We start from the raw sequence: 19,742 nt of genomic DNA on the forward strand, positions 1-19,742 counted from the left end.
CAAAGATGGATAGTGGCTAGCAGTGGAATCCAGGAAGCGCGTTTCGTCCTATTTGGGACTCGTCATTTGGATGTATCTGCATCTCAGAGTTGATGTTCACTCTGGGACTCGAACCCAGTACCTTTCGCTTCAAACCCCATCGCGTTATCCACTCAGCTACTGAGTCTTGATATCACATATTTGTTATTATAAAAATAGAAATCATATGTAATCATTAATATTTCTTATAAATTAAAAGTAATTAAATCATATGTTCACCGAAATAAATTGCAGATTTATAGAAGTTTAGATGCACAAGTAGATAAATTAATTACTGGTTTTTGCTAAAAACAATTACTTGTCAGTAATCTCAGATAATATCTATAACAGAGTTTTTTTTATAAAAAAAAGTATACATTTACTATTATGTCAATCGGTAGTAAAGATTTATATCACAAACTGTTATAAATTTGCAAATGGATGCATTTTCTAGTAGCTACACAGAGGAGTACACTTTCAATATATATATAGTGCTTTTCCATTCACTTGAATAAATATTAGTCGTCTCAGTTGATGGGTAATAATAGGTCTCGGCTAATACAAATGAAACCATTACCATTCATGTGTTTCCTCGTTCCTATTAGAATATGAGTTTGTGGAGATTGTAGCAATTTTAATAGTTGAATTCATGAGTCGATGTAAGTTAGACCACCATTGAGAACCTGAAAGCACTGGACGGCTGTTTCATCCTAGTATGGTACTTCTCAGTAGTGAGCACCCATGATCCCGCACCAAAGGGACTAGAACCCAGAACCTTCGGTCTCACTCGAGAACGCCTAACCTTTAGACCACTGAGCAGGTATCCAATGGAATTAATGTCTAGCTTCAATTTATTCACTTTATTACGCGACCATCTTCGATTGTAACTGCCTCACACTAGGATGAAACGACCATCCAGTGCTTCCAGGTTTTCCATGGTGGTCTAGCTTTAATTGACCCATGAATTCAACTATTAAAAATTACTACAATCTCCACGGAACCTCCTTTCTGATAACAAATATCAGTGGGTGCTAAATAAATTTCCCAAAACGTTTGCAAGCGTTATAATAAGATTTGTGAGTCAGTGAAGTTTAAGTTAAGAAAATAAAAAGTGGAAGTTGTGCGATTAATAATAAACTTGTCATCATATCATCAACATAAGAGAAACTGTGGATTTTTTTCTGATCACTACCATAAAACAAAATATTTATTCAAATAATCAATATCCGACGTTCTAACTAGTATAAATATAAAAATAAACAAAGGTTTATTGACAACAATTTTTATCATCACATACAATACTAAAATATGTTAGTCGAAGTTATGGTAAATAGTTTAATCAGTGATAAGTCTTGTAACTGAATCCTTGCATAGTTTTCTTAAGCTCTTCTGTAACCCCATGATGAATCTACACGACAGCTTGAACAAGAGAGAAAAGGCGCGAAATGTGGTCATTATGTACAGGAAATCAAGAGTATTTATTGCACATGAGTTGGCCTTGTGCTTTTGAGAAGTTCTGGAACCCTATCAAACATAGTAGCAAAATATGTAATCATTGAATCAGAAATGTGACATGTGACTTTTCACTTTCTAGATGTCCCTGAGAAACTTCTATTCAATGCTGGTTGGATAAAAATGTATCTTAGATTTTTCAAAGCTCCTTTGGGTTTTTTTTCGAGAAATATTCTGGATCTTCCTAACAATCAATAGTTTTAAAACGGATCAGCAGTTATTTTTATAATAAAATTAAATAAAAAAACTTGCTTTAATGAAAAGTAGGTAAAAATTAGAAATCCTAGTAATAATGAACAAGTTTCCTTATTTGCTTGAAGTTCTCCTTTATAGCTGAGTTTTATAATTGTACGTATGTTTAAATATAGAGTATTTGAATTCTCCAAAAAGTAGAGTATACTTATCATATAGTCTAGCTGGACTTTAACATAATAATCTACATATTTTAACTCTATCTGAATGTAGTTTAACTGTATTGATTGTATCAATCTCATTTATCCTGACATCCTATTAGACTAAGAAAATCGGTTTCAAATTAAATTAGTAATAAACAGAACAAATGGTTTAATGCTAGTGGTGGAATCGAAGACGCATGTTTCATACTATTTGGGATTCGTCAGCCGGACATACTTGAATCCCATTGCTGATGTTCACATCGAAACTAGTACCTCTCATTTAAGTATGAATAACATTATCCGCTGAGTCAGCAAGTCCAACAAGTACTAAACAAGATTCAGTCAAGTATATCAACAAAGAAATAATTCAAACTTTTCATATTATTGATGCAATCACAAATAGTTGGATGAAGGTTAACAAATAATATCCACTCTATTAAAATACATTTAACTGTTTCAAATCTTTTTATACTTACGTAGCCTACTACTTATATTTGAGAATGAGGTACCACTACAATTATCATGACGCGAAATAAGAACACAAAGACTGGTACAAATAAAGATTTATTAACCCTAAAAACACGACTATCGTAGTCGAAAGTACATTAATTTATTTAGTGACTGTAGACCTATTATGAAAAAAGTCACATATATATGAAAAATGCGTGAAATGATAACAAATGGCATATTGTATTTCATGCTGAATATAGTTCAGATTAATTTAATACAAAGAATATCATATCTTAAACAAACATTGTACTAAGATAAATTAATATTCTACCGTATAAAATATCACACTGGAAAACAAAACAATTACTACACTGAGTAATTAACACATTGAACTAAAATCAGAAGGGGTTTTGTGGAGATTTCAGTATTTTCATAGTTGAAATCATGAGTCAATTGAAGCTAGACCATCATAGAAAACCTGGAAGCAATGAATGGCCGTTTCGTCATATAGTGGGACTCCTCAGCAGTGCGCATTCACGATCTCGCCTCACGAGATTCGAACCCAGGACCTACCAGTCTCGCGCCAGAGCACTTAACCGATAGACCATCGATCCGGCATCCAATGGTGTTAATGTCTAACTTAAACCATTGAACTAAAAACAGAAGAACTATTGTTCAAGTATCATTAGGAGTAAAAGAATGTAGTTTTGTCTTTTTCATCCGTTTATATCAAATCCTTATCAAATATTATGATGAAATACCTATAAGTCAATTTGTTGTATAGACTCATATAATTATTACCAAGTTTTGATAATTTTGAATAAATTAAGCATTTTTGATTGATCGCACCTAATATTCATGTTGTTCCGTTGTACTATTTAAACTTGGATTAATGTTAATTTAGTTATTTATCCTCTGAAGAAGTGACTTACACTAAGTCACGAAACATCAGGAAATCTAATTTTTCTACTCATTGGGATATTATAAATATATTATTGATATATATAACTATTGTTTATATTCTTAGTATTCATTAGAATATTAATTTGAAATGAATATTCTTATATCCCGATAAGAACAATGAAAGGAAACTGTTGGGATCTATTTATGGACTTATACTACATATATATTTTTATTGTATAATTGTTACGTAACTAAACTATGTATATTCATTACAGTCTCCCACAATCACAGTCATTTCTGGCTGGAACTTGTTCAAATGTTATTTTTCTATTTATAGTTTGATGTGATCTATTTGGATTGTATATAAAAACAATATTTTTGAAATATATGATTCATATCACAAGGCTGATATTTGTGTTCTGGATTTAACAGGCAGGGAACAAGACCAGTCGGGGCTCCAGGCTATTCTCCCAAGTGTATATATCATTTATTGGTCACATAAATCCGTTTATCTAGATTTGTTAATCTTATTCACAGTAATCATATGAGTTAAGGGTTTGTTTATTTATTCTCTGAAGAAGTAGCTTACACTGAGTCACGAAACGTTAGAAAATCTAATTTTTCTACTCATTGGGTTATTACAAATATATTATTTATTTATTGATAACAAATATTAATGTTAAGCAAAGATGGATAGTGGCTAACAGTGGAATCCAGGATGCGCGCCACTTCGTCTTATTTGGGACTCGTCAACTGGATGTACCTGCATCTCAGAGTTGATGTTCACTCTGGGACTCGAACCCAATATCTTTCGCTTCAAACGTCATCGCGTCAATCACTCGGCCACTGAGTCCTGATAGCCACCTGCTTGTGCAATGAGGTGAAGTTTAAATTCACTTAGTATTATTTGTTGAATCTTCCCATTGATGTTCCCTTATTTTAAATTATTAATTATTTTACACCTACTTAGCATTGTTATTCAATGACAGTTAGTGTGATCATTATAAAATGATAACTTTGTCAATGAAGTTATCACACTGTAGAGTAAATGTATTAGTATAGAAAAGTATTATTATTATTAACAAAACTAAATTAATAATAATCATATAATATATAATAAATACGAATTGATAGTTATATATAAATAAATAAGTTATCTTAATTTAGTATTCTTACTACTATCAGTACACCTGTCTACCCACTATCAACTTGTACTTTTACCTATTATGCTCGGTGACGATTGGGTTGGAGAAAGCTGGTCGGCGGCCTATGCTCCATTGGGAGTAACAGGCGTAAGTAAGTAAGCTCGGTGACAAAATAAATAAGTATAGATTACACTCATCATTATTCATTTAATTATTTCTATCATATCAACATATATTCATCTAATAATAATAACAATTACAATGAGAATAAAACATAGAAACATCATTTTATCTCTAACATAATAGAGTATCTAAGTCATAATACTGCTACTACTATTATTATTATCATTTACATATCATTATTGTAAATTACTTTATACTATCTTTGTTATTTGTACTACTATTCAATGGTCAATATACAAATACACTTGTACTACCATTCGGTATGTATGAATGCTCTCAAAAGCATTTATTTATTCAAAACAAGTATAATAATATTTGTATCCGAGTTAAGGTGGAATAGGTTAGAAAAATAAAGAATCACAATATATGAGAATTTTTACAGATTACATTAAACCTATTTTACTAATCATTTCATAAACTGATTGGATAATTGAACAATTAATTATACAAAACAAAATAATAATTCATAATGTAAATAATCGAATCAAATAATATAAACTACAAAGGGGGAAAAAGATCAAAAATGTTTTTTTTAGGATATAAGTTAGCCTATTAGTTACTCTCTTATGAAGATGTATATATATAAGTAGGTGAGTTGCCAGTTAGCAACAAAAATAAATTCAACCGGATTATTTAAACTCAAATAATTTTAAAAAATTATTAAAATTTATTCCCGGAATACAATGTTTATATTTGAAATGCCACGTGTTGTACATATACGTAAACCAGGATTAGCTATATTACATCGTTTAATACAATTCGGTATATTAACTTATTTTATTATCTATGTAATGTGGTTAAATAAAGGTTATCAAACATTTGATCATCCTATAAGTGGTGTAGCTGTTAAAGTAAATGGTATAGCATGGAAACAAATATTTAAATATCAAAATCATGATACAAATGGTATAATTGTATTAGATAATGGTGATTATTTATTACAACCAACACAAAATTCAGGTTTTTATTTAATTACAACAATTAAACATTTTGTTATACAACGTATGACAACATGTGGTGAAAGTGATAAATTACCAGATGCATTATGTAATGATGATATAGATTGTCCTATTGGTTATCAAGCTGGTTATAAACCATATGGTCCAGATGGTATTGTACCAAATGAAAATAATATAATAATTGATGAAAGTGGACATGGTATATTCACAGGGAAATGTTTAATACATTCTAAAAAATGTCAAATTTATGGTTGGTGTCCAACAACAGATGATTATGAATATGAATTATATAAACAACGTCATTATAAATTAAATTTAATTAAACCACCAAATATATTAGAAGGTTATTATAATTATTTTAAAGATTTAAATTTTTTAGATAATAAACGTCAATTAAATGAACGTACTCAACACTTGATTGATCCATTTTTTGAAATTATAAATTTTACTATATTTATTAAAAATAGTATAGAATTTCCATTATTTAATATTAAATTAAGTAATATATTAAAATGGATGACAAATAATTATCTTAAAAATTGTTTATATAATTCAAAACATTCAATAAATAAATATTGTCCAAGATTTCGTTTATATGATATATTTCAATTAATCCCAAATAGGACGAAAAGCGCGTCCTGGATTCCACTGGTGGTGTTATCACAATTACAATTCAATGGGAATGTAATTTAGATTATAATATTAAATATTGTTTACCTAATTATAAATTTTTAGAATTAGAAAGTGTACATAAAGTAAGAAAAATTAAAACAAATAATATTACCTATACTAAAATAAGTAATAATAATAATTATACTTATAAAGTATATGAATCCTATAATAATGATGATGATGATATTATTGATGATAATGAAGAAGTAATAACAATTCATGAAGGTTCCAGTTTACGTAGTACCGCATATTATGGTTATGATACAGAATTTATAAAACAACGTAGACGTATATTAATTCATGTAAATGGTATACAATTTATTATAAGAGTAAATGGTATAGCTGGTAAATTTAATTTATTATCATTTACAATGAAATTTGGTTCAGGTTTAGCTTTACTTAGTATATCTACTATAATAACTGATTTAATTTTATTTTATTTTACATATAATCGTAAAAAATATAAAAAAGTTATATGTGATGATAAAACAATAAATTATTTATCAAATTAATTTTGTTTTAAAATTAGAAAAAAATTTTATTGCGAAATTTATAATAATCATAATTTATATCAACAATGAATAGACAAAAAATAAAAAAATGAAAATAACATTAAAAAATAAAATCAAAGACTAAAAAATTAAATTAAATTAAAAAAGAAAAAAATGAAAAGAAAAGAAAAAATAAAAACAAAAATACAAATAAAAAGTAAAAATAAAAATAAAATGAAAAAAATTAATTTTAATCTAAAATTTACAAATTAACAAAAAAAAGAAAATTCAAGTCAATTATTTATTTATTTCAATAAAACCATCATTGAGATTTACATTTCATTTCACTTTAGATAATCATGATGACTAAATGCAAAACCATATCTACAATTAATTTTACTATTATTATTATTATTATCATTACTACTAATAATAATAATATTTCATCTGATTAATTACCTACAAACCTAATTAATATGACATTACTGGTTGATTGACAAATAGAAAAGCAAACTACATCATACAATAGAAGCACGAGTTCCTGATTCAATACAAAACTCATATCTATAATTAATTTCACTATTATTATCACTATTATTATCATTACTACCACTACTACTACTAATAATAATAATAATGATAATAATACTTCGTCAGATTAGTTAACTGCAAATCCAATTAATATAACATTACTGATTGATTGACAAACTACATCATACAATGCATGCACTAGTTCTTGATTACACTACAGAATTCATTAAAAAAATTTAATGAGTAAATTTTCAAATGAAAAACAATTATTGTCATCAAGTTCTTCATTTTACTCTATACAATCATTATTACAATTATCTTCATTGTCATTGTCTTCTTCATGAGAATCATTAAAGGTTTGTATAAAGTTAACTCTTTTCATAATGAAATATGTTAGACATTGTTATGAATGGAAAAAAATTGTTTGTTCTCACTATTCATATTCATCGACATTACTCTGTAGAACAATATTGAAAAACTTAATTACCTGTCATGTCATATTATTTATCATAACTATATGATTCTGTTGAATGGCAAATGATTGTTTTTTTGTTTGAAATGAATACTTTATACTAAATAAAAAGAAATGAGTTTCACATTTGATTTTCTTATATATAAGGAAGTGAAGAAATTGGGAGGTTGATTATATACTTAGGAAGAATCAATATACCAATTATATCAGAGACTGATGAGGAGAGAATCTATGAAAAATTACGATGTTTCTGAGTGGCATTCCATCTGTTCTTCGTCTATCATATATGATTCGAGATTTGTTTGATATCAGAGCTTTTCATCTAATAACATTAATGTCTGAATTAAAACCTTCAGTAGTGAAGTTTGAAGTTCATATTAATTTATTAAATTATTTCATTCTTATTTGATAAATTTATATGGCGATGTTTATTTTTGTCCTTTTTGAAATCTCGTTAACAAATTGGGCTCTTTGAGTGTTTTTTTGATAATCATTATGAATGAGAAAAAAATCTTCGTAGGAGTTCCCTATCCATCATTTGATCTTGGTTACTTCATGGATCTCATTTTCAATTAATAGTTTTATCTTGAATGATTATAATTATATAAAGATGATAAAATATTTTAGTCACAATAATTGTAGGTGATTAATGCTAATAGAGATGCGAAATCAATGAAATGATATCATGAGCAATTATGAATAAAATAATAAGAATATGAGATATAAGTAAAGGGTGAAATAAATTAAGTCCAAGGTAACAATAACGATAGAACGTACCTCTTCTGTACGTATAGTTCTGGCTTGAGCTCATGGACTGTAAGAGCTTCGGCTATTTTTAGGAGTTGGAGACGAAGAAATGTAAGTTGATTTAGACGAATCGTATATACAATCTTAAAATCAAACTGTGGATCAGTAAAATGATTACAGTCGATTAGATGTTCAAGTATGGAACTTTTAACTGCTTTTCTTTAACCCTTGTAGAACTAGACTGGGATATGTTCTCGTATCCGAGTTGAAAGCGAGAGCTAGCTACGCTCAATGTACCTTGCTCCACAAGAGCAGGTGAACTGGTAGATGCACATGAAGGCGACCAGACGCGTAAGCTTATCTTTTACGGATACAGGACACAAGTTCCTACTAGTGAATGTTATTTGCAGTTTTGTCGCATAGAATGTTCTTATTATCACTATCGTTAAACGATTTTTGATTACGTTTGGTGTTCGATCACCTTTAAATTCCAAACTTATGTAAAGGTTTTACTTTGGAACAGATACACTTCTCCTCATACCTACCATCATCTTATTATTAGTTATAGCAGTAGTGATAATAATTTTATTTGCAGTAATTAAACTTAGCTTTCAAAAAACAACAACAGTATAGTCTAGTGATATTGATGTGATTATATGTGAAATGTTCTATTAATTTAAATATCTGCTAATATAATTTCCCTATGAACTATGTTACTAAAATGAATATCAGATCATTCATATTCACTATTTACAATTCAAATAAGATAGTCTCTGATTTCATATTATAAACTTATATCTGTTAAGTTGGGATGCTTCTAGTAATATTTAAGAAATTAAAAACTATGATAGCATGTTGAAACTCTAAAGCCTTAAGTGATTAACTGAGTGGATAACGTGATGGCGTTTGAAGCGAAAGGTACTGGATTCGAGTCCCAGAGTAAACATCAACTCTGAAATGCAGGTACATCCAGCTGACGAGTCCTGAAATAACTAACATTCATGAGCACCAGTCCAGACAAAAAACTCCACTAAAATTCTAATCACTTATTGACATGGAAGGGATGTAAATACTTCAAAGAATGTATAAAGTGAGGTGGGCTACGACATAAGTTATTTGATATGCTTGACACTATTACGAGTTCACCTTACTTGGTAAACGCAACGAAGGTCAAAGACACAGTGACACGATAGGCTATTCTAATCCGTTGTCCCGGCCCTGCTAACTAGATCAAGAAATCTTGATGGGGCGTAGAGAATGTATTCTACAAGTACCCAGAAAATACGAGGTCACTAAGCACACAAATCAAGCTTAATTATACAATGATAAAAACGCCCTTGGGAGAGCCACAAAATAACGTACTAAAAAATCCGTCAACCAATGACAGTCAAGAATTTCCGAGTGGGAAATGTAAGCTGTAGGTCAACTTAGCGTTTCTTTGCGCGGAAACATAAAATTCAAATATTCAGAATAAAATTACAAAACTAGGACCTTTTTCAAGTGAGTTCTTGGGGTCTAACATCCTCAACATTATTACTACTCAAAGTCAGTAAATCTGAAGCACCTTCAATTTGGTTGACATATATATAGTGTGACCTATACCTCGAAAAATATTTAGAAAAACTTACCGTTCTATCTATTGAGTACTTTCATAGTTTCTTTGTATAGTGACAAGATAACATTATCGATAAATTCATTTGCCATCTCTCTCTTCTTGTCATCTCACTCAACCCACTTTCTTTGTATTGCTTTACACTACTTGTTAATGTTTGGAATAAAAATGTTATAACATAGACATTTTTTGCAACATACTATAGCTTAAATGACAGTTGGTGGTTATGTCAAGAGATCTCAATTGTGTACTTGGACTCTTCATTAAACATTAACAATTACCTTTTTCTTCAACTAAGATATTTTATATATATAGTTGAAATCATGAGTCAATTGAAGCCAGACCATCATGGGAAACCTGGAAGCACTGAAAGACCTTTTCTTCCTATTGTGGGACTCCTCTATTTTCATATTTCCAATTTATTTCCTGCCTTTTTCCTATATATTGTCTTTAAACATTTTTTCATTAATTGTATACTATAATGTATGAACTCCCTTTATAAAAACAAACCACACTCTTATTTTCTTCATAAGGTAAAGACAATCGCCTAATTGAAATTACTTGTCTTTCGCATATGTGACCATGAGCAGTTAAAGCGATGGCAAGCATTTTATATTTGAGGGAGTTCGCGTGTTTAAAGGCTACCTTGCTTTTCTAGTATACATGCATTTAGGAGGGGGGCACTGGATATTAAAAAAAGACCTTTTTAATGATTGATCACTTCAGTTACCAATTATAGGTTAGCTTTTCGTAGATAAATTAGATTTTTGGTTTACTACCCAAAACCAATAGTTGTCGTACATGAATTAATTCCAATACAGTACGTATGTTTTGCATATAATTTCTAAACTCCTGTTGAAAAAGGTTTAAATGTTAGTTTGATGTACACATTAAAAATTCATATATTTCCATGATTTCGTGTTTAATTTTAATAACCTTTGACTTTCGTACACGTCGACCAGACTACTGAGACTTAACACTACGTTGTACGGGAAATGTGACTGATGTGCATAGGACCATGTGATTGTTTTTCTAAAGATTGCTACTATGAAATGAAATAAAATGAACCTTTTAGTTAAGATCATAGTCTTAATTTTGTAATTGAAGAAGTAAGTGAATATCTGCTTGATTTTTGGTATGATTACAAACTAGATTCGATTATTTGATTAAATAAATTAAGCCTTGTGATATAATGTCCATCATTTCAACACAATCATTGTGTAAAGTAATACAACTGTCTGAAGTCTAACAAACTCCAAATATTTTGACAGTTCTCTATTTTGAATGTGGTTATGAGATTGAAACTCGAACCAAGATTCTTCGGTCCTATGTGAGAGATCGTGGATGAGCGCTACTGAGGAGTCTCATTCTGGGAAGAAACGGCCGTCCAGTACATCCACGTTTTTATTGATGGTCTATCATTGATCGGTTCATGATCTCAATTAAAACCCATCAATCTCCACAACCCTGTACTGATGATTACCTATTTATCTGAATATTTGCATCAATGAATAAATCTTACAACACATTTTCACGTGGATGAACCTAGTTTAGAATGAAATCACTTATCGAAATTGTTATGCATTGGTGACACTTTTTGTACACATATATTTTCCGATTACTGGAATCAGCATTATTTGATTCTCAACAGTAAGTTTTGGTCTAGAAATATTTGTTGACGAATCCTGATTTTAAATTTACAATGTCTTATCAGATTGATATGGTATTTCTTGGAAAGAACATATTTGATAAGTAACTTGTAAAGATATTCGATAAATGGTTGTAGCTTGTGTGTCTAATCAAACGAGAAAGTTTATGAGTTTTATGGTTGAATTCCGTCGTCTGTTTAAGATTTCTAAAATCACTTAAATTTAGTCTATCTTTTGTGTCCTTAACTATATGACATCGCGAAAATAAGATTGCCAATTTAGATACTCTGACTTATACGACCAAACTAATGACACATACACCTGTACGAACAGCCTTACGTTCCGATAGGTCCCTTTTCCGCCCATCACTGGCTGTTAAGTTCAAAACACAAATCTCAGCCTCCACGATATAAATTGTATATTTCAAACATACTAGGTTTATATACAAACAAACCAGACCGCAGCATACCATAAAAGAGGAAATAACATTTGTACAAGATCAAATCAAAAGTGACTGTGATCGTAAGGAACTGTTACTAATAGATTGGGAATATCTCAAGAATAGTAAATCGTATGATAATAGTTAATAGGTCAAATATAAGCTTACAATGAAAGGAACAGGAATATTTATATAAAATGGTTACTTAATAATCATACAATAAGAATATTCATATAATATTAGTTCAAGAATAATTCCTAACGATTACTACTCATTTATTCTGGTCCGGATATAACACTGTCTTTTTCATGTTTTTTCTTCCACTACTTGAGATTAGTATTTAGTCTGAATGATATATAAATATTCTCACAACTCGACTGTTCAAATCAGCGATTTTCCAAAATCAATAACTCATACTTATAGAATGACCATTCTTTTCAGTTGAGTTGCTTTATTCCTAAACTTATTTGTGTGAGATTATAGGAACTTTAAATATTTAGCCATTATTTTGACTGAATTCACTAAGTCAAACCACTTATCTGCTGTTACTTCACGTTAACACCGACCCTGGAAACCCCAACTAATCTGAATAATATCTAACATGAACAATATGCCAGTGAGTCAGATGACACATGCATTATGATAGACCCGACTGACATATTTTATTAATTATTACTTTGTTGCGCAGCGCTCTCTATTTGCATTTTATTTTCTCTAGCTGTAGATAAACATAATTAATTCGTTATGGTGCAGGAAATGACCTTAAATGCACCGTTCGTAAATCCACAGGATGTTCACTTAAGAAGAAGTAAAATTTCTCGGTCAATGCATTTCATTGCTGTAATACATGTCATAAGTTTAGTACCTAAACAATCTTTAAATTAAACTTAAAACAATCTTATATCACATGCTTGTTCTCTACATTTAATGTTACTACTTATATCAAGCTAATCATGCTTAGAAACTGGCATGAATTCTGTAATTATTATTTTCAGAAAAAAAATATTATAATACTCCACAACCTAATTCATGTTGCTGTTCAACAGTGCTACAATGTGAAGACATTCTTTTATCGTAGAATCAGTGTTTCGATCTTTGAATTGTCATCACTGTCTGTTTATTTAAGTTTCTATAACAATACCGTATGATACACTAATACACTCCCGCTTTTCAAGTGTCACACGATATATCAAACTAAATTTTGTTACAATGATGTAATCTAGGATGAACTGTGAGCCTAATGTTTTCATTTGATATTTTGAATTTCACATTCACATTACACACTATGTAGCACATAATACAAAAGGTTTATACACTTTTCGATTGCCCTTAAAAATCAGTCGATAATGAATGGACAGCTCTCTTGCTTTTTATCAAGTTCTCCTGATTTCATATTTTGATTGGTGAGCGATAATTTTCTGATCATTTTTGAAAAAAATCACAACAATCCATCTAATGAAAGCTTACGTATCCATGCTTCTTCACTGACCATATAAAAGTATTCACAGTACTTAATATAATGACATTTATAGAAACAGATTATAAAAAAAGCTACATGTAGCATGTCATATATTGTAGTCACCTTTGATTAATCCATGATACTAATTTCAAAATTTGGTTAATCCGTTTCTTTCTTTAAAACGTGTTTGTTGATATGGAAGAAGCAAATGTTTTATATTTAGCATGTTTAAATGGTCAAATATGACGTTAATACTCAACATTATACAGAATTCATCACGAACTGAATTTACAAACCCAAATTTTGTAAACTACGGAGTAGTGAATAAATGTTACGTTCTAGCCTGTGATTCACCAATATTCCACACCTTATTTCATACCAGGTTGTTTATGGCATGGAGTCAATGCATTAAGTTAAGTCAATACAACCTGAATACGTCGTTTACTAGCTGTACATTCTTAAAAGTTAATAACTTCAACGTCTATAGTATTTATTAATATCTGTAAGCGTCAATATTCTATGATTGTTAAAGCTCAGGATTGAATCCCATTTCAGTTGGCAGCTTTCTGATTCCCCACCGAATAATCAAACCTAGAAAATACAGTACTTGTGATTAGCGATTAACCACTGGATCAAAAAGTCAGCATTCAGTAGTTCCAGGTTTTCAATGGTCACCTAGCTGGAATCAGTCTAGTTTTTTAAACTACAAGATTAAAAAATTTATTATGATCCTGTTCAAATAGTTACGACTGCTCTTTTCAAAAAGATACCACACTATGAATAACTTATTAACTTTTTAATGTAAAATATTGACACACTTCTATTGAGAGTTTATATCAGTAACTAATTGTTATATCCCAAAGCGATTTATGAATGGTAACTTTGAGAACTATTTATGGACCTATGTGATATGTATATTTCCTATTGTATAATTGCTAAGTAACTAAACTATTCATATTCATGTCCCTCTTATTATAAGATTTATTTTGACCTATAGACTATTATCATACGATTTACCATTCTTCAGTTATCCCCAGTCTATTAATTACTGCCTCCTACATTCACAGCCACATTTGGCTCGATCTTGTACAAATATTATTTTCTATTTTACGGTGTGATGCGGTCTGCCTATCTGGTACATAAACCGAGTATGCTTGAAATTAATGATCCATATAACAGAAACTGCAATTGGTGTTCTGAACTCAATTGGAAGGGTTTGGCGGACAAGGGACAAATAAGGACGCTAGACTACTCACACTGGTCGAACGTCATTGATTTGTCACAGTGTTAAGATTAGAAAGTCGTATTTCGATTGGTGAATAAATTACGTGATAAAAAGCCGGACATAAAATCGTAACGAATTGGCAACGGCCCTTTTTTATAAAGTCAGAACAGACGTTATCCAGTGTTATGAACTCGCCAGTGATAGTTTTATGACAGGTTGTATTTGATCGTACAGAAGTGCCCGAGAAAGGACATGACCATCCTGATGGGAGGTCTCAACATTAAAGTCGGAATGGACAACACCAAGTATGAGAAGACAGGAACTGCAGGAAAGTAATGAAAATGGTGAGAAATCTGCAAATTTATATGCATTTAACTAAATAGTCATAAGTGACATTATATTCCCTCACGAAAAAGTACACACAGCTACATGTGTTTCACTGGATCACATTACAGAGAACCACATTTTTCATATTTACATCAATAAAAAATCCGGAATATCCATGGAGGACATGAGAACAAATGTAGGAGCTGACATAGCTTCACATCACCACCTGGTTGCGTCCAAGATAAAATCAAGGCTAAAGAAACACTGGAAGACTGGAAAAAATAAATGCAAAAGTTCAATACAGCCTTCCCTCGAGATACCGATAAACTCAACGAATTCAAATAGCTCTCAACAACAGGTTCCAAGTCTTAAAATATCGAATAAATAAGAGGAAACTACTATGGAGAACAATTGGAAAGGAATTAAAGAAACTGTAATTTCAACATCTTAAGAAGAGTTGGATCCTCAGTGAATAAGAACACAGGTGAGGTCAACCGACTACCTATTTAGCACAAAATTACAAAGTTACTTGGTAAAATGGAAAAACCATACTCTAATACTTTATTTGCGAAATGTTCTCAGGCTTCATCATTCCTGCATTTCCATATTGATTGCTTTCTGTTTCTGTTCTTCCCTTCTAGATTTTCTCAATCTTCCACTCCCAGATATTTTAATCCTGACTCACGATATATGCTACTTATGTCGATATAAGTATCTCACACCACAGTACCATCATAATAAATAGACCGCTGAAAGGAAGAACAAGAAGACAGCAATTAACGGCAGCTAAACAAGGGCAGAGTAGGCCAAAGCACCGACTGAATATACAAAAACAAACAAGCAGAAGTATATGGAAGATATTGCAATAACAGTGAAAACACTGAGATAGAAGAAAATGTCAAACAACTACCTGATACAACAAAAAACTATTAGAGAAATATAGTTAACCAGATTGGCCAGTCAAGAATAGAAAAGTCAAGCTAATCATTGCGATTCAGGAATGGTCAATCAGGTCAATAGGACACTTTGAAGAACTCTTGAACCACTCAGCTTCATTGCACCCACCAGACATCAGAGCAGAACACACTAACCTTCCCAAAACTGTTGCCCCACCTTTATTGGAGAACCAATATCGCTATCTGACAAATTAGTTGTGGTAAAGCAGCAGGACCAGACAACATACCATCTGAAGTAGTGAAGTCAGAATTAAAGGTAACTCCAGAGATACTCCATATCCAGCCCAGAAAGACTTGAGAGGAAGAAAAAATACAAACAGATTGGAATTACGGGCACTTCATCATGATACTAAGAAAAGATCTCAGCAAGTGTGAGCACTGGAGAAGAATCACACCACTATCAGTACCAGGAATAGATTTGAACATGGTGTTATTGGGACGAATAAAACACTCAGTAGTGCCCAACTTGGTCATCAATAGGATGAATTCCATGAGGATTGGTTGTGTACAGACAGGGTCATAGAACTAAAAATCATTGCTGAACAATCAATTACATTATTCGACTTGTGTGTGTTTGGACCCCACAATGAACTGCTTGCTTAACTCTCAATAAACTTCACATCACGATGCCAAATGTACACATAAGTGTCTTCAGTCAGTCATTACGATCAATTTACTACTCACAATGCGTTGCCTCCAAAACACTGTTCTGCAAACTCGAGTATAAGTACTGAAGTGCAGTTATTCTGTGCATAAGAATGCTGACTTAGATATTTCACTTGTATCCACATCACGAATTATATTGTCCGTAATTGTTTTTATTTGTAACTTAATTGTTCAATAATACGGTAGTAATATTAACCCCTTAACAAACCCACTTACAATTGATATTTTTGAGCACAAAATAAATATTATACATCGCACAAGATCTGATTTTCTACTAATGGTCTTATATCGCTATATTGCTATATTATTTACCTTCTTATATATAGATGTCGACTTTCGTCGTTTCGTTCTACTTTCTATTTTTTCAATGTTACTGTTTTAATTATACGGAATTCGCTTATCATAGTCGATAGGTACCATGACCATCTGACTGAAAGCTTTAGGTTTTACTACGGAAACGGTTCGTCATCAAATAGTCATTGAAAATGTGGATATTGTCAGTATGTTTAAAATAATGATTGACTTACTGTTAATATCATTCGCCTGATTACCTGCAAAACTACAAGATAGATGTTTCGTTGTTATGATGAATACTTATCAAAACGAAAATATGTTGTATTATGAAAATAAACACCACTTGATCCACCCATTACTAGGTCATTTACTTAGGCAGTGGCAAATATACACCAAACATCTCTTCTGTCTCATTCTAACCCATTTTGGTGAATCCTAATGAATTATAATAAGACAGTTAGTCCCATAAGATTATTTTTAATATGTGTGATTTCGTTTTAACTATTAGTCGAAATGAGTGAACGATCACTGGATATTATGAATGCGTTTTCACCCAGGGTCGTCGTGTTTTAGGGTTAAGAAAATTTCACTTGTATCAGTCGTGGTGTTTATATATCATATTATATTGCCAAGAGTACATTTTAAAAGTTTGGGAAATATATCGGTGTGTTGCATTATTAAACGATGTATTTATTCAAAATAAGGAGGATTCTGAATGGCACTGTGTCAAGTTGGAGAAGAATTTACATGTTATCTAAGAAGATTATTATGTGTTGTGCGCATCACTAGTTAACGTCATGACACTCCATAGTTCTTGAGCATGTCAAGCAACTAACATTGGTGAATATGGTGGTTGTCACACAAAATTTTAAATTGCTACTGAAATATAAGACTTCCTATAGCGAGCAGAATAAAAAATTCAGAAATGGTATCAATCTTTGTCCTAGGGAATAAGTAAGCATTCAATCACATTATATGATCAAAAATACTCATAATTCTGCTTACTCTATTCGCATCGATTGCCATCGCATTCGACTACTGTTTCGATACTATTCAATAATACTTATCAGCGACTGTTGACTTGCGACTTATAATGAGACTCTGTTGTTGGTTGAGATATTTGAAGGTTTCTGAATAAACTTGGGCCGAATATTTCATTTATTATTCGAAATTTGTTCTCTTAGCAATCTTATCGACCAATTTCTATTCATTGTGCATTTCTTAACCGTGTAGTGGTATTCACTTCTAACCCCTTGTTCTTCGAACACTGTCATATAATTACTTTGATGATCTAGATTCAATAGGTAACACCTTGATAAAGTCAACGGTGGTGAACGCGAGGACACTGAATCGGTACCGCATGGCTCTGTTTCGCAGTCTTGGTCATTCGGACTAAACTGTTCCTATTTGCGTCAAATATATTATTCTTCCGTCAGTTCCATTCTTTTCTTTAGAACTGCTAAACATCATGTTGCCAATGTCACCATAGGATGAGTCAGTATAGAAAGTTATGTGACTTCGATGTAAGATCTATAAGACTAGGTGGTCACATTATGACAAGTGTTCAATTTTGGGATTAGAGCTATTCTAATAGTAACAAAGGCAAATGTACAGAATTAAGCAATAATTTCACAAACCCAAGACAACTTCTAGCCAATATCAAAGTCACACTCTTTAATACGAACGTCATAACAGTCCTACTGTATGGAGCTACGACTTGGAGAACTACCACAACTATCATCAAAAAAGTACGAGTATTTATAAACAATTGTTTAAGTAAGATACTCAATGTCCATTGAATGGATACCATCAGCTACAGTCTGTTGTGGGAGAGAACAAACCAGCTCCCATCTGAAGAGGAAATTAAGAAAAGACGTTGGAGTTGGATAGGACATACATTGCGGGGATCATCAAACTGCATCAGGCGGCAAGCCGTAACTTGGAATGCTGAAGGGAAAGGGAAAACAGGAAGACTGAGGAACACATTGCGTCCGGAATCGGAAGAAGATATGAATAGGAACTGGGAAGGATTGCCCAGGACAGAGTTGGATGGAGAATGTTGGTGTGAGGCCTATACTCCTTTACGAAGGGTAACAAGTGCGAAGATGACACAAGTATTTGCAGTTTTACAACACCTTTACCAGTAACACCTATAATCGAAACGTGCCCACCCAAAGAAATCGGAAATCAGAAGCGACGAGGTTCGAAGATATATTTGATTGGCTATCAATATATCTAGAAGTGACCGATCTAAACCGGCTAGCGGTTGTAGGAGAACTTGAGCACGGTATTTCCACTCTTCATCTGGTCCCGATGCGTGACCGAACTTTCACACCCTTCTGTTTCCGCGCACTTCACAGTCCCTATATCTGAACTTGAGATGTTAACTTAACCATCAATGTGACCCAATTGAATTGTTTATTATTTCTGCGTAGTCATACACTGTTAGATATTTACCGTTTGAAAGCCACTGCCAAAAATAAGATTAGGTAGGGATATTCTTAAGTCTCGTGCTACATTTAAAATAACACACTTGAAGTTAGCACATGAGTCCGAATCCGGTGACGACCAGACATATCTGGGAAGCCGAGGAGTCCTACTATCAGTATTCGTCGTTAAAGATTCTCGCAAAGTAGT

At 31.6% G+C, this 19,742-nt stretch overlaps 1 protein-coding gene across 1 annotated transcript; it reads left to right on the plus strand.

Annotated features, from left to right (window-relative positions):
- Nucleotides 1-5,304: 5,304 nt before the first annotated feature.
- On the plus strand, nt 5,305-7,733 carry Smp_089780 (putative p2x receptor subunit; the record flags this gene model as incomplete). The annotated part of the gene is made up of 3 exons (XM_018796107.1): nt 5,305-5,815; nt 6,463-6,639; nt 7,657-7,733. The coding sequence occupies 3 exons, from the start codon at nt 5,305-5,307 to the stop codon at nt 7,731-7,733; spliced, it is 765 nt and encodes a 254-aa protein (XP_018650353.1).
- Nucleotides 7,734-19,742: the final 12,009 nt, after the last annotated feature.

Source organism: Schistosoma mansoni, chromosome 2, assembly GCF_000237925.1.
Source record: "Schistosoma mansoni strain Puerto Rico chromosome 2, complete genome".
Taxonomy (NCBI): domain Eukaryota; kingdom Metazoa; phylum Platyhelminthes; class Trematoda; order Strigeidida; family Schistosomatidae; genus Schistosoma; species Schistosoma mansoni.